Here is a 15,581-nt window from a genome sequence, read left to right on the forward strand (position 1 = left end):
AACTACTTGAGTGAGAAGTCAGTTATCTTGTGTATTTTATCTGTAAGTTCATCTATACATTCTTTCAATATCCAGTTCGCTATTCCATTGGGCCCATATGCCTTTCTGATGTCAAGGTTCTTTATTTAGTCCCTTATTTCTTTCATTTTTAGGGGATCCTTGTCGCTGTCTTTCATCCCACATTTGTGAGCTTTCAATTGTAAATACAGACCTAAAGTGTCTGGTCATTACTTTAGCCATTTCTACATCTTCTATGTATTTTTTGTTTCCTTCACGCAGTTTCACTAGTTCGTGTTTATCTTTTAGTTTATCATTTACATATCTGTAAAATATTTTAGGTTGGTCTTTTCATTTGTCTATTATATATTTTTCATAGTTTCTTTTTTTCTCTCTGTATATGTACAAAATTCATTTCTCAATTTGGTGTATGTTTCCCATTTAGTCACTTCTTTGCCTTTTTTCCATTTTTTCCAGGCTTTGTTTCTTCTATCTTTAGCATTGCTACACTTGTTATTATACCAACACTTTATGTAAACAATTTTTTGTGGTCCTGGTGCAGCAGTGTCTTCGTTTTAGGACCACCCCCCGACCCCAAAAGTTGGGGGCCAAACAGCGGCAAATATCCTTGGCCACCGGCACTACGCAGGTGACACCTATCCCCAGGAGGGGCTTTGGTCGCCCGGGCGAGTACCACATTCCTTTCACAACATGCACTGTTACATTTTTTCTACACTGAGGAGTGTTTTTCCAACATTCACCCATCTTCTGCTACTATTAGCCAGAGATGTAGAGAGCAATTGTAGGCCCACCACAACATACACATGTCCAACATGCTCTAAACCCATCACTTCGAGCAAACAGACAAAGGGCTCAGTTCAATGCAACATATCCAAAAACTGGGCCCACTTCACTTGTACGACACTTGCAAGCACAAACAAATAACCTCACTCCTATCTTCACAAAATAGCACATAGAATAGAATTACAAATAGGGGATTTGGTCATGGCCAAAATAGTAATAATATACTTTCACCAAGATACTTAGGTCCATATAGAATAATTGATTTTGCAGGTGGAAATAAATACAATATGAATAATGCCATTGTTAGACATAGATACGATATAGGCCACATTGCTGACTGGAATAATTCTAAGATTATTAAATATAAAAACCATAATATGAAACGTAGATGTTTTGAATCTGTTTTTATATCTCTCATTGATAATGTCAATCAAAACAATGGATTTTTTTTACAATAGATAAACCTTTAGCTATTTCAATAACAAAGTAACAAGCAATTTACGCAAATTGTGTTTACACCAGTTTCATGTTCGGTTCTTCCCTCTAGCTCGGGTTATATAAGGAGTCAGATGTTTGTCCACTAAGTTGTTTCTGAAGAACCCCTACTGGGCAAAACGTTAAATACATTGGATCCCATACTCTGCGTTTGGCTTCTCTCCTACAGTTGTATACAGCATTGTTTTCAGTTGCTTAGTTGTTCATATGATATGGTAGGTTAAAGAAAGAAAATACTTATTATAGAGTATTCTTATTTGTAAAATCATAATAGGCATCTGCTAGACGTGGTCGTAAGTACATAAATATCCTTCATCCTTAATTGATTTATCAAACTCTTCCACAAATGCCTTGCAGGCGCATCACTGTTAGCAGCCACACCTTTCGACAACACGTGGTGAACCTGGTAACGCTCTCGAAAGCGACGAAACCACCCAGCACTCGCTATGAATTCATGTGAAGCGTATTCTTCACCTGCACGTTCTTTCAACATGCGAAATTAATTTGTAGCCTTACTTTGCACTGCTTGCAACATCACTTTTACATTTCTTTTCCTATTATCTTCCAACCACGTATATAGCAACTTTTCTATCTCTGCCATAATTGTCGTATGCGATGCCGGGCTGCCACAACTATCATACGCGCTGTGCTGCCAGACATATACAGTAAACTCATAATAGGTATCTGCTAGACGTTGTCGTAAGTACAGGTGGTCGTAACTCAGATAGTGACTGTATATTTATATATATATATATATACTGTATATATACACGCATAAGTAAACTTCCCTTTGCTCAAAATTTACTGAATTTTTTTATCATACATTCATTTTTTTTTTTTTTCTATTTTATTTGTTTATTTTATTATTATTATTATTATTTTTTTTTTTTTTTTTTTACAGAAAGTCACATGTTATGCTAATGGTGAAAAACGCAGCCGTAGAATGATAGTGGCCTCTGTGCAACACCCATCAATTCCTGAGGGTGAAAGTGACATCTGGTCAAGTGTGTTACTGAAAATTCCTCCACTGCCACCTTCAGAACTTCCAGGCTGCCAAAACATCAGCATTAAATACATATTTGAGGTGGGATGAGCTATTTTCATCAAGTGATTTTTTAACAGATCTCTTAATTTTTTATAGTGTGTGATCAATCAATCTTTTGTTCCTGTTCATTTTTTGTGGAGGCCTGTGGCCTCCACAAAATTGCCCATAGACTCCTGTTTGTCCCATAAATTGCTCATTGAAAAGATTTAGTGGAGCTGCCTGAGATGAGTGAAGGACAGTGTAGTATAATGGCCTCTGTTTCTTCTGTAGGCATTTAGTGTCTGTTGCCAGACCAGTTATGTTGTCAGTGTTATGGGCTATAGTTTACCAGCACTTCTTATCTTATGGGCAATCTCATTATGCTGTCATGCATTATCTTATATTTTGTATACCAGATAAATTCTGTATTTGTACTGTTTCAGTCCAGGGTGGTTATGTAAACATGATTATGTCAATACTGTTCTTGCTTGTCTTGGGAATGATTTCTCTACTGGGTTGATTTCTGAGGGAGTTGGGTGAAGTATAGAATATCTATATGCCTATTGATATACCAGTTGGCCGTCTATTGAACCCTTAACAATGGGATACTTGAATATATGTTCTGGCAGGACCTGATGGGCTACATAAATCCATGGTAGAAGTGACTCGCCAAGGTTGGTGTATGCCTTGGCTGGCCGCCTCCATTACAAATGGATAAAGGCCTTTTGGCATACTGTATACATATATTTTCAAACTTAGTGCTCAAGTATGTTGCTGATTTTATGTGGTAAAGCATGATAGCTCTTTCAGATGCCATAGCTCCAATTTTTTTTTCTTTTTTGTTGTTAGTATTAGTAATGAGGTGAGGAGGAGAGCAGGGGTGGAAAAGATGGTAGACAGGGCTCATGAAAAAGTAATGGAATGGTTTGGACATATGGAATAAATGAGTGAAGAAAGGTAATCAAAATAGATGTGGAAGACAGAAGTGGATGGAGTGAACTTGATGGGATGACCAAGGTTGAGATGGATGGATGGGGTGAAAGGTGGCTTTGAGCAAGAGGGCAGTGACTGAACAAGGGAGAAGGCAGGTGAGGGGAGAAGGGCTGTGTGGATGATACTTTGATGCAGCTTTAAGAGATTTCTACCCATCTTCTCTATTTTCCACATTAGAGGATGGAGAAGGGGGTTGCCAAATAAGTGAAGCAGTCTTGTTGTAGATGTACTGTGTCTTCCTGCATTATTTCTGACAGCCGTGGGCAGGAGGTAGGGATGACCCTTCATTTACAAGGAGCTAAGATGAGACGGAAACAAGGGTGGTGGACAGGAGTGGAATGGGTAGGAGTGTGTGCATGCCTATGACTTGGCTACCTCCCTTATAAAGAGGAAGAAGCCTTTAGTGTATACAAGCACACATATATGAAAGAAATTTTCCCCCTTACAAGGGAGGTAGCCAAAGTCAAAGGCATAATCCACTCCCACCCATTTCATCCCCATATACTCCACTCCCATTTGCCACTCCTCCTGGATGATGGGTCATCCCTACATCTTGCCCACCATCCTGGGTCAGAAGCAATGCAGCAAGACACAGCACATCCATAGCAAGGCCACTTCATTAAATCAGTAACCCCCCTCTCTGTCCCCACTTGCAGAAAAGAGAGGATGCGGAGAAACCCCTTTAGGCTCTGTCAAAATATCATTCATATATACTCCCTCATCCCTCCTATCCACCACCCACTCCCTTTCATGCATCACAACATCATCCATACACAACCATTCCCTACTCACCTCTATCTTCTGTCTTCTCTCTTCCTTCCTCAACAGACATACCCCTCTTTCCCAATACCCATTTTACCCCATCATCCAAAAAAGGGACTGGCTGGTTAGATTGTTTAATGTTTGTCTAAAAGAGGGTAGAGTGCTGGAGGACTAGAGGAGTGCCTATTTAATTCTGCTTTACAAAGGAAAAGGGGATAAGTGTAAGTGTAGTAGTTTCAGAGGGATCAGTTTGCTGAGTGTAGTTGAAAGAGAGGAACAGAGGGAGTAATTGGTGAAGAGCAGTGTGGTTTAGGACAGGTGGGGTTTGCATGGATAAAATTCTTGTGGTAAGGCAGAGATGTGAGTAAGCTTTAGGAAAAAGTAAGGATTTGTTGGGGGCCTTTATGAATTTGGAAAAAGCTTATGACAGGGTGGAGAGGAAGGCATTGTGGGAGGTATTATAGATATATGGGATTGGAGGAAAGCTTAAGAGCAGTCAAGAGTTTTTATGAGAGTATTAGAGCCTGTGTTAGAATCAGAAATGGAGAGAGTGAATAGTTTGAGGTAAAGGTGGGACTTCACTAGGGATGTGTTATGTTGCCTCAGCTGTTCAATCTATACATGGATGGGGTGGTGTGGGAGGTAAATGCAAGGGTTATGGACCAGGGATTGGAGATTGTTAAAGAAAATGTAGGAAAGTTGGAAATAAGCCAGTTGTTGTTTCCTGATGTCACTGTGCTTTTAGCAGGATCAGAGGAGGGATTAAGGAAGTTAGTGATGTAGTTTGGGAAGGTGTACAAAAGAAGTAAGTTAAGTGTCGGGTTAATGATACGCGTGGGATGCTCGTACACATTGTTTATTATTATGTAAGATCAGTCAACATAGGCGTGAACGTCGACATGCGCAATAGCAATGGTAATGATAGTACAAAGCAATAGCAATAATACAACATCCCCCTTCAAGTTTACAAAATCTCAAAATAAACTTATCAGTAAGTAACAGTTAGTAATTCCCCAAAGGGCTGCAAAAGAAAGCATAGTGATGACATATCAACTAGAGTAAACCTTTAGAATTAAGTACAAAATTAGATACTATTATTTGTGATACATAACATACACTTAGTAGTAAACCATTTCTGGTTGTACATTGGGTTTAGGCACTCTGCCGGACCTTCTAACTTCAATTTGTGATGGGCTAGGTACACTAGGTTTAGTGCTAGGACAAACAACAGAAGTAGATGCACCTTTAGGAATATCACTGACATGGATGGAATTATCAGAAGAACCGAGCAGGGTGGGAGTCACCATGTCGGGTGTATGATACGCGTGGGAAGCTCGTACACTATTATTATGTAAGATCAGTCAACATAGGCGTGAACGTCGACATGCGCAATAGCAATGGTAATGATAGTACAAAGCAATAGCAATAATACAACAAAAGGTAAATGTGGGTAAAAGTAAGGTGATGAGATGTACAAGGGAAGAGGATGGCAGCAAATTGGAAGTGAGTATTAAGGGAGAGAGACTGGAGGAAGGGGATAGCTTTAGATACTTGGGTTTGAATGTGGTGGGAAAGGGAGGAGTGGAGGTAGAATGTAGATTGAGAGAAGCAAGTAAATGCCTTCAGGGGATAAAAAGTGTTATGAGAAATAGACATTTGGGAATAGATACTAAGAGGAGATTTTATGAAGGGGTGATTGTGCCAACAGCACTATGTTGGGCAGAAAGTGGAACATAAAAGAGGAAGAGTTTAAATGTGTTTGAGATGAAATGCCTGAGAAGTATGACAGGGGTTACTAGGTTGGATAGAATGAGAAATGAGGAGGTGATGAGGAGAGCTGGGGTGGAAAGGGAGTTGGGAGGTAGGGTTGGTGAAGAGTATTGGGATGGTTTGGACATATGGAGAAAATGAGTGAAGAAAGATTAATAAGAGGTGTGATGGCAGAGGTGGAGAGAGTGAACATGAGGGGGTGACCAAGGATTGAGTTGGATGATGGGGTAAAAGGGGCATTGGGAAAGAGGAGTATGTCTGTTGAGGAAGGAAAGGAGAAGACAGGAGATAGGGGTAAGTAGAGAATGGTTGTGTTTGGATGATATTGTGATGCATGTGTCATGTTCCATGACATGTTATTGACAAAGGACGTGGGTATCACACACACACAGGACGCAGAAGGCTTAGAAGCCGGCAGTGGAGGACTACAAAATCGGAGCCTCCTGTTGTCAGAGGGCACGTAAATCAAGATGACTCGAAGTAGGTCCCTAACTTCTAGGCCCCATTGCTTATATGTTTTAGATGAGTATTAGTAACTATATTGTAAGCCCTCTTCACACAAAAATAAAGATATGGGTAAATTGTGTGGAGCTGGGTAAATAGAAATAGGATAGGTTACATTGGCACCTGTGCCATGGCATTGGTGTTGTACAGCTGTAGTATAAAAAAATGCATGGGCACTTTTAGACCCTCCTGATTACTGCGCTCACACCGACTTAATTGTAAGTAAAAAGCTAATTGTAATTTAATTCACATATTCAATTAAGTGATTGCACTCCACTATTTTCTTGACCCCAATGAAGTTAAATGTTGTTCTAGGACCTGGATTGCAGGAACTACACGAGTCACGGTTTATGATTCAATGTACCAACTTAAATACAATGCCTAGCATGTGACACATGGAAGGGAGTGGGTGGTGGATATGGGGGTGAGGGAGTATGTATGAATGATATTTTGACACAGCCTGAAGGTTTTTTTTCCTGTCTTCATGTAGGGACAGAGGGAGGTTGCTGATTTAATGAAGTGGCCTTGGAATAGATGTGCTGTGTCTTGCTGCATTTCTTCTGACCCAGGGCAGTGGGTGAGACATAGGGATGACCCATCATACAGGAGGAGCCAAGAAAGGAGGGAGAGGTGGTAAATGGGAGTGGAGTATATGAGGATGAAATGGGTGGGAGTGGATTTATGCCTTTGACTTTGGCTACTTCCCTTGTAAGGGGAAAAAGCCTTTCGTATATGTATTTACCTAGTTGTATTTTACGGGACGGGAGCTATGCTCATAGTGACCCATTTTTGTATCTCTCCACGTCCAGTTTTTTCTTGAAATCGTGTATAGTTCTGGCATTCACTGTGTCACTGTTCAATTTGTTCCAGACATCGATCATTCTGTGTGGGAAACTATTCTTTTTCAGGTCTCTTCTGTAAATGTCTTTCTTTAGTTTCTTTTTGTGTCCTCTTATTTCCCTCTTGTCCCATTTTAATAGGTCATCCTTATCAAGAACTTCCATCCCTTTCATAATTCTGAAAATGGTCAACAAATTGCCTCTTTCCCTTCTCTGCTCCAATGTTGACAACTGTAATTTCTCCAATCTTTGTTCATATGTCAAATTTGATAGTGTGGGTGCCATTTTTGTCGCTGCTCTTTGGATTCTTTCTAATTTTCTTGTGTTTTTCTTTATGCTAGGTGCCCACATTGATATAGTATATTCTAATTTCGGTCTTATCAATGTAATAATTATTTTCTTAACCATCTCCTCATCCATGTAGTCGAAGGCCACTTTCATTGATCTTAATAGGTTGTAGGTCTCTCCAAATAACTTATTTACATGTTTGTCAGGTGTCAAGTCACTTGAGATGATTACTCCTAGGTCCCTCTCTGAGTTTACTTTTTTGACTACTTTGTTTCCATTTGTATATTTTCCCGAAACTCTATTTTTGCCTCTTCCAAATTCCATTATACTACATTTCTTGATGTTGAAGTTCATTTCATATTTCCGGCTCCATTCCCATATTTACTGTACCTAGTTGAATTTTACGGGACTGGAGCTATGTTCGTGTTGACCCTTTTTGTATCTCTCTACATCTAGTTTGCTTTTGAATTCGTGTATATTTCTGGCATTAACTGTTTCACTGTTCAATTTGTTCCAGATGTCAGTTACCCTGTGTGGGAAACTGTTCTTTTTCAGGTCTCTTCTGTGACTGTCTTTCTTTAGTTTCTTATGTTTTCACTCTCGAGTAATTTGGCATCGTCACCAAAAAAGTTCATGTAACAATTTACTCCTTCATCCATATCATTTATGTATATGTAAGTGTTATTATTATTATTATCAATTTCATTATACTGTACTTGCTTTGGATGTGATGTGTCTTGCTGCATTATCTTTGGCCTGCACAGTGAGACAGGAGAAAGGGTTGACGCTTCATACACAAGGAGCTTAGATGAAAGAGAAACAAATGGGTAACAGATGGGTGGGGATGGGTACAAGCCTTGGCTAGTTACCTCAATTGTAAAGGGTAAGAAGCCTTTGATGTATGAATAAAGGTGATAATGGTGAATAGAACCAGTAAATGTCCCATGATTTCCCATGAAATGACTGAAAATAAAGTTATTTGATAAAACATTTTTATATATCCATCCATATACCAAAAAGCCCTTTTAAGGGAGGTAGCCAGCTAAGGCATGCACTCACCCCACACCCATCCCACATCCATTTGTTTCCCTTTTATCTTAGCTCTTTGTAGATAAAGGGCCATCCCTGGCCCTTGCTCACTGCCTAGATCAGAAGCAATGCAGTTGTAAAGTCAGGGCATAGAAGAAAACTTGAGAGGATGTTCATGTATATGTTGATTTTATCTTTATGTGAAGAGCAAGGAAAAGTACTTCCATTATCCCATAGTATATAACTAGATTGGTGTCTGCATGGTGAAATCCATAGGTGGGAAAATATATATATATATGTATATATACAAATATTTATACATATATATATATATATATATATAATATATATATATATATATATATATATATATTATATAATATATATATAATATATATATAATATATAATGTATATACATATATATATATATATATATATATATATATATATATATATATATACAGTATATATATATATATATATATATATATATATATATATTTATATATATATATATATATATATATATATATATATAAAAACAGTCCACAAGACCATAAAAATAACCGAGCAAATGGGTCTGCCCCACACCTGTCATAAATCTACCTTCCTTCCATTTCATTCTTTCCTCCCTCCCTCTCCCCCATCTTATCTATCCTGCCCTCCAACAACAACATATATATATATATATATACAGATACATACATATATATATATATATATATATATATATATATATATATATATATATATGTATATATATATATATATATATATATATATATATATATATATACATACATATATTTTTTTATTATTCTTCAGTTCTCAATGGACCCTGGTGGCATGGCCATGGATCTAGAGATAGAATTTCCTATCATTATTGGAACCATTCCTCTACGCAGTGCACATCAGAATATCATGGTTCCTCCTAGAATGATAGGATACCCAGCTCCCCCAGCTGTTCCACCAGCTGGATTGGTAGCACCAGATCCTGATTCACAACCCATGGATGAAAAAAGACCTTTGCATCCTAGTTACCCACCTGCCCCTGGAGGCCCACCTGGTTATCCTTCTGCTCCAGGAGCTCTACCTGGGTATAATTCTTCACCGTCAGCTCCATGTGCCCCTGGAGCTCCTCCTGGGTATCCAGGTGCTCCAGGAGTTCCTCCTGGGTATCCAGGTGCCCCAGGAGTTGCTCCTGGGTGTCCAGGTGTCCAAGGAGTTCCTCCTGGATATTCAGGTGCCCCAGGAGCTCTTCCTGGATATCCAGGTGCCCCAGGAGCTCCTTCTGAGTATCCATCTGGTCCACAAGCACCACCCAGTTATTCTCCTCCTGATGCAGGTGGTGCAGCTCCTTCTGCAACTTTATACTTCCCTGGATTGGTGTATTATCCAGATATGCGTAAGGAATTGTGTTTGTTTTTGTATGTTTTAGATATGATCTAGAGTGTCAGTGATTATAGGCTAATCATTTGTGTTGGGTTATTCATGAATATATACAGTTTGACCAACCTGGATTGTATCTGAAGCTATTTTAATTTGTTAGGGATGCACTGTTACAAATAATGAGTGAGAACACAAACTTGATTAGGCTACATTGTGATACTAGAGAGTTTAGTCTGACCATCACCTCATTTATCTCATCTGAGGACAGGAACTTGTGCTCAAGTGAGGTTAACTCCCTTTGTAAATCACACACAAATACTCTCTTCTCTTCCTCCTCAACCACCAAATGTCTGCCTCCAGAAGAATATTCATAATCATATTGCTCACTGCTCCATCAATAAACAAAAAGACAACACACTGTTGCATGCCTGAACCCCTGATATCCATCCCTCTGAATCCTCTCTCCCTGCCAATAACACAATAAATACTTCATAAGGGATTTGTAGGAAAACCTTGTTTCAGTCATGGCATTCCTCAGAGAGATGGGACTTCTCAGCCAGACAGTCTCGTGAATGACAACAACAAAATCAACAACTTCATCTGGGATAATAATGTTCCATAAATATTTAGTTTTGGCCAATGTCAAATTTTATTCAGCTGGTGACAGGACATTGTACTGAAGAGGTGAAGCAATAAAATCTGGCATTGAACTTCAGCTGAATAGAAATATCAGACATTGACTGGAAAAAAATTCTTGTGACATATGTCACTAGGGTAAAGGACTTGGTGAGGCAGTCAGCACACTGGGACAGATATGGGAAGGGTTCGATGAAAATGGACTTTGAATCGTAAAGTGATTTTTTTTTTCATTATTCTCCTTTACAGCTCCACCTTCATATGATAAATATCTCTCGGGACCCCAGGAGATCACAAATGATAGTGATAACAAAGACACTGTTGAGGCAAGTGATGAATTTACTCCAAGATATGTGACATATTGTTTCAGGTAAGAAGAGCAAACAAAGAATTTTCAAACAAGAAGACAAGTTTTTTTTTTAATTTAATACCCTGATGTGACACTGAATATTGCAGATTATCTTTGTTTAGTTTTTATTGTTAACTTTTTACTTATTGCAATAATCAATTGTTATTTAGTTACTTCCCACAGTCTTTGAATATAATTTATTGTGTACACACTCCAAAAGGGAGAAGTGGGTAGTGTTTAGCTCTCCAAACTTGTTTCAGGTTACAACTGTGTAGAACTACTTTTAATTATGGGACTGTGGTTGGTATTGGTTTAGTCTTGCCAATGTGACAATCAATCATTCATTGCCTTGAGTTTCCCGAAGTGTTAAACCTGTATGGAGACGGCTCTCCACTTTCTACAACTTTCAGCCAGTGTCACAAACATTCCAACACTGATACAACACAAACAATAGCCCATTTTTTTTCTCCTAGAGAGACTGTTGCTAGTCTTTGTGAGGCTGCGGGTTTTCCATTTGGTGAAACTTGGGCCAATGAATGATTTGACTGATTACTCAATTGAAGGCATTGATAGCCAAGTCATATGAAACTTTACAGTTTTAATTTTTCATATTACTGCCTGGACATACCCTAATATTTTAACCTAATAGGTTGTATCACATAGAGAAATGTACTTAAAAGACTGTGATATAGTGAAGAAGTGTTGTCTATTCCTGTCCATGCCAACTTGACTAACTCACCACAGACCAGGCGTTCGCTCAATGCTGAATAGACAAAGAACCACAGAAGAATGATCAACACAGTATTTTCAGTGTGGTGACTGACTCAACTGCCTTGAGACCATATACTCAAGTAGACTGCCTTACTTTTACTTTAGTAATATGCATGTTTTTTTGCATGACATACCTTTAATTTTTTGTAAAACGAATGAACGTAAGTAGAGGAGCATCTGTACAGTGAGTCCTCCTTATACAGTAATTCTTTATCCAGTAAATTCATAGTTATGGTATTTGGTAATTACTACCCTCGATTCTATTTACGGTAAGAAAAATTCACAGATACGGTATCGGCTTGTGTTTTGTTTACATTGTACCATAGTGCCACCACACCATGCGGCCACCACAACAATCAATCTCTTCCCATGTTTCCCTTTGAACACAAGTTAAATCCTTACAGTGTGTTTTTTGTGGATATTATTATCACAACGCACAGTGATGCACCCATAATGGCCACAAAACGTTCTGTGTTTGAGGGTTTTCAGCCTCCTGCCTCACCCTCATCTTCATCTGCCCACTCAGCAAAAGATGAGTAAGGGCTGAGATCCCTACTGTTCCTTAGCCTCAGGAGGGACATCATCTGATAGAATACGTGGTGAGTGAGAGGTAAATAAAAACATTTTCTGTTTATTTCTTTTGCGCAGTACTTTACATTTTCTTATGTGACTATTTTCATGTATTTTCATGTCTGTAGGGGTGACTTTCAACGTGCTGGAACACATATCCTATTATTACATGTTATAATGGGTTTGGTTTACAGTAATTTCAATTTGCGGTAAGGTTTTCAGGAATGCATATGTACCGTATAATGAGGACTTACTGTACTGCAGTTAGGTAAATACAATTATTAAAAATTACCAAGCTTAGTTGCCTTCTTGGGGCCATTATGAAAGTTAAGTTAGAAAATGTAAAGTCCAAACACATGAGAAACTTGAGATGGTTGGTGGTTTAGTGATTGCTGCCAGAATGAGGCTGAGCAGGGATGGGGCAGAAGCACGTGTAGGGTGGTGCAGGGTGAATGAACTGAAAGGAATTCTTCCCCAAGATAACCCATAATTGCCCAGAATATTTACATTATGACATTTGTAGCTGTAACTCTTGGTAAACAAATCCACAGATGTTAAGGAATGATTTATATATTACATACCTTCCCTTTCATTTTGAGTGGCACTTACCATTGTTATAGATTTACATATTTTTCACTTTCAGTATTTTTGAGATAGCTAATATCTGTACAAACTTAAAAAGGCTGCATGTCAAAAGAATCAAAAGTTATATACTTTTAAATGATCATCATTATTTTTGCATGTTTAAGCTTATAGATCTTACTTTTATTTCCTAACCTTTGATTAAGATTAGAAGATTTACATTTTACTTTATTTAAAAATCCAAGTATATTCATATTAGTGATTAGTGTGGCATTATTTATAATCAGTGTATGGTTTGGTATCCTACTGATTTTGGTTAGTGTACTAAGTAAAAGAATCTCCATTATTTGAGTGGTAAGGGTATGTTTTGTGGTAAGCATGTATTCTTGCTGCTCCTGATACAAACTCAACTCTCAATGGCTGTATCAAGTGATAGAAAATTTGTCAATCCTCATTCTCTTCCCAGGGCTGTGCGATTCTGCAATTTCGTAGTATTGATGGTGAGGAATGATAATAATAACAGTTGTTTTCTTGAGTTTCACTGGGGGAATACAGTTGAAGTTGAAAAGATATCTTTGGCCCAGCCCAGAAACTGAGTGTCAGATGGAGGAATGTTTTTGGGTTTTGAAGACAGGTGACATGGAGATAATTCTCTCTGATGGCAGTCTTGCAGGACCACCACTTGCAGATACCCATCATTGGTGTCTGATGTTGGTTGATGAGCAAGCATTTAAATCTGATGTTGCCATGGAGTCTGCAATAGTTGTTCCCCTTCATGAAAAAAATCCAGCAGTTATCTTTCACATGCCACCAGTGATTATCATGCCTTGGCTTTATATTGTAGTCGCAGCTCATGCCTGGAATGCCAGTTATGTACCTTGTTGAAGCTTGGTTTGCAGGCCAGTTTCCTTTAGAGCAGTTATCTGAGCAACTACTTCATGTGAATATTCCCATCTAGAGGTCATATTAGGGTCATAGGGATGCCTAGAGTGGTAAAAATGCAATGCGTCAGAGAGAAAATTCTATGAGCACTCACCGCAGCAATCCTCTTCCCACAATAGCTAGATGCACACTAACTGCCATTTTGTGCTGCCACATGACTATCCTACACTACACACAGCCCGGCCATCACTTTTGTCCAAATTCAATACTATCTCCTATGAATATGGTTATAAAACGGGCAAAATTCTTGTCCTCCCGCCCATCACTTTTGTCCGGTACTGTAGTAACAGCCTAGGGCTTTAAAAACAAGTAAGTGGTTTTTATAGGAAGTACGTCCTATGTCTGGTGTGGGGTTTTTTGATAGGATTTTAGGTTCACCTTTTGGGATTTTGAATTAGGAGTGCCAGTTGGGCTTTTTGCAATTTGTTCTTGTGTGTGATTGTTGTTTATCTGTTTCCTCTACCTTGTTTATCCACGTTACATGAAATATGTCCCATGTCTGGTGTGGGTTTTTTTGATAGGATTTTAGGTTCACCTTTTGGGATTTTAAATTGGGGTGTCATATGGACTTTAACCAATTTGTTCTCGTGAGTGACCTTTGTGTATCTGTTTCCTCCACCTTTGTTTATCCACATTGCACACAAACTAAATGTTAGTATTCAGGGTTGTTATAACTCATGTGATAATTTTCTTGTCTGCTGATTTTAACTTTCATTAAAATAAAATACTTAATTGTTCTAGTTACTAGAGTGCTTTCTTGCTATTATTTTGTTGTGTAAATAAAATTTTAAAACGAAACACTTTTGTTCCTGGAGAAATTAAAGTAAGAATTTAGTTATACTTTATATATTTCAAACCTCCAAAAAACTAACATACATACATATACCAAAGGCTTTTTCTCCCTTACAAGGGAGGTAGCCAAAAACAAAGACATAAAAACCACTCCCACCCATCCCATCCCTGTCACACTCCACTCCCCTCCACCCTCTTCCCTCCCTCTTATCTTGGCACCTCCTGGATGACAGGTCATCCCTGCATCTTGTCCCTGGGTCAGAGGCAGTGTTGCAAGACACAGCACATCCATATTATATATATATATATATATATATATATATATATATATATATATATATATTTATTACACATGTGTGTGTGTAAATAAATAAAATGGAAAATTAATAAATGAATGTGGGGATACTGTAAAGATAGTAATCCTGTGTGAATCTACTAATCTAGTGTATAATTTCAAAGTAGCTGTTCATTATTTGTAATTCTAGGGTTTATTAATTGCATTATATAATTTACAGTATGATACCTCATTCCACTCATAGATCAATAGTTATGGTCACTAGAGGCCCAGGTTAAATTTTGGTTACTCCAATTAAGTGTTCATTTGTATATGTAGTGGGTGTGTCAAGCATATTATATTTGTAATATTGTATAAATGTGTACAAATGTGTAATTGTGTGGAACCATCTAGCGGGTTCCCACGAATGGATTTGCCACTTCTTCAACAGCCTTAGGCAAGAGAACACGTTGTTCTCCTTAATATACTTTCGTATTAATACAACAGTATTTTCTTATCTCACCAATATATAAAATCATACTAGGGGTACAACAGAGGTGGATGGTTTCTTTGTACCCTCTATAAAGCCTTTCTCTTCTCCATTCTTTAAGTTGGACATGTCCTTTACCCTGCAATGGGGGACAAGAATACTACCACAATAGTTTCCTGTATTTACCTAGTTGTATTTTGCGGGAAGGGGAGCTATGCTCGTGGTGTCCCACCTTTGTATCTTGCAGTGTCTAGTTTACTTTTAAACTCATGAATGGTT

The 15,581-nt window shown here is 38.2% G+C and overlaps 1 protein-coding gene across 4 annotated transcripts in view; it reads left to right on the plus strand.

Annotated features, from left to right (window-relative positions):
• LOC143020707 (arrestin domain-containing protein 3-like) overlaps window positions 1-14,837 on the plus strand; it is an 80,099-nt gene extending 65,262 nt beyond the window's left edge. For 3 of the 4 annotated variants that reach the window (XM_076177375.1, XM_076177374.1, XM_076177373.1), the window contains exons 6-9: window positions 2,198-2,380; window positions 6,840-6,926; window positions 9,333-9,912; window positions 10,782-14,837. In XM_076177375.1, coding sequence (XP_076033490.1) covers window positions 2,198-2,380; window positions 6,840-6,926; window positions 9,333-9,912; window positions 10,782-10,906 — 975 coding nt within the window. In that variant the 3' untranslated portion in view covers window positions 10,907-14,837. The remainder of the gene's footprint in view (window positions 1-2,197; window positions 2,381-6,839; window positions 6,927-9,332; window positions 9,913-10,781) is intronic. The other variant, XM_076177376.1, reaches the window with a different exon arrangement.
• Window positions 14,838-15,581: the final 744 nt, after the last annotated feature.

The sequence above is a fragment of the Oratosquilla oratoria genome, chromosome 40 (genome assembly GCF_046742065.1).
Source record: "Oratosquilla oratoria isolate Oo_2021 chromosome 40, ASM4674206v1, whole genome shotgun sequence".
Classification (NCBI taxonomy): domain Eukaryota; kingdom Metazoa; phylum Arthropoda; class Malacostraca; order Stomatopoda; family Squillidae; genus Oratosquilla; species Oratosquilla oratoria.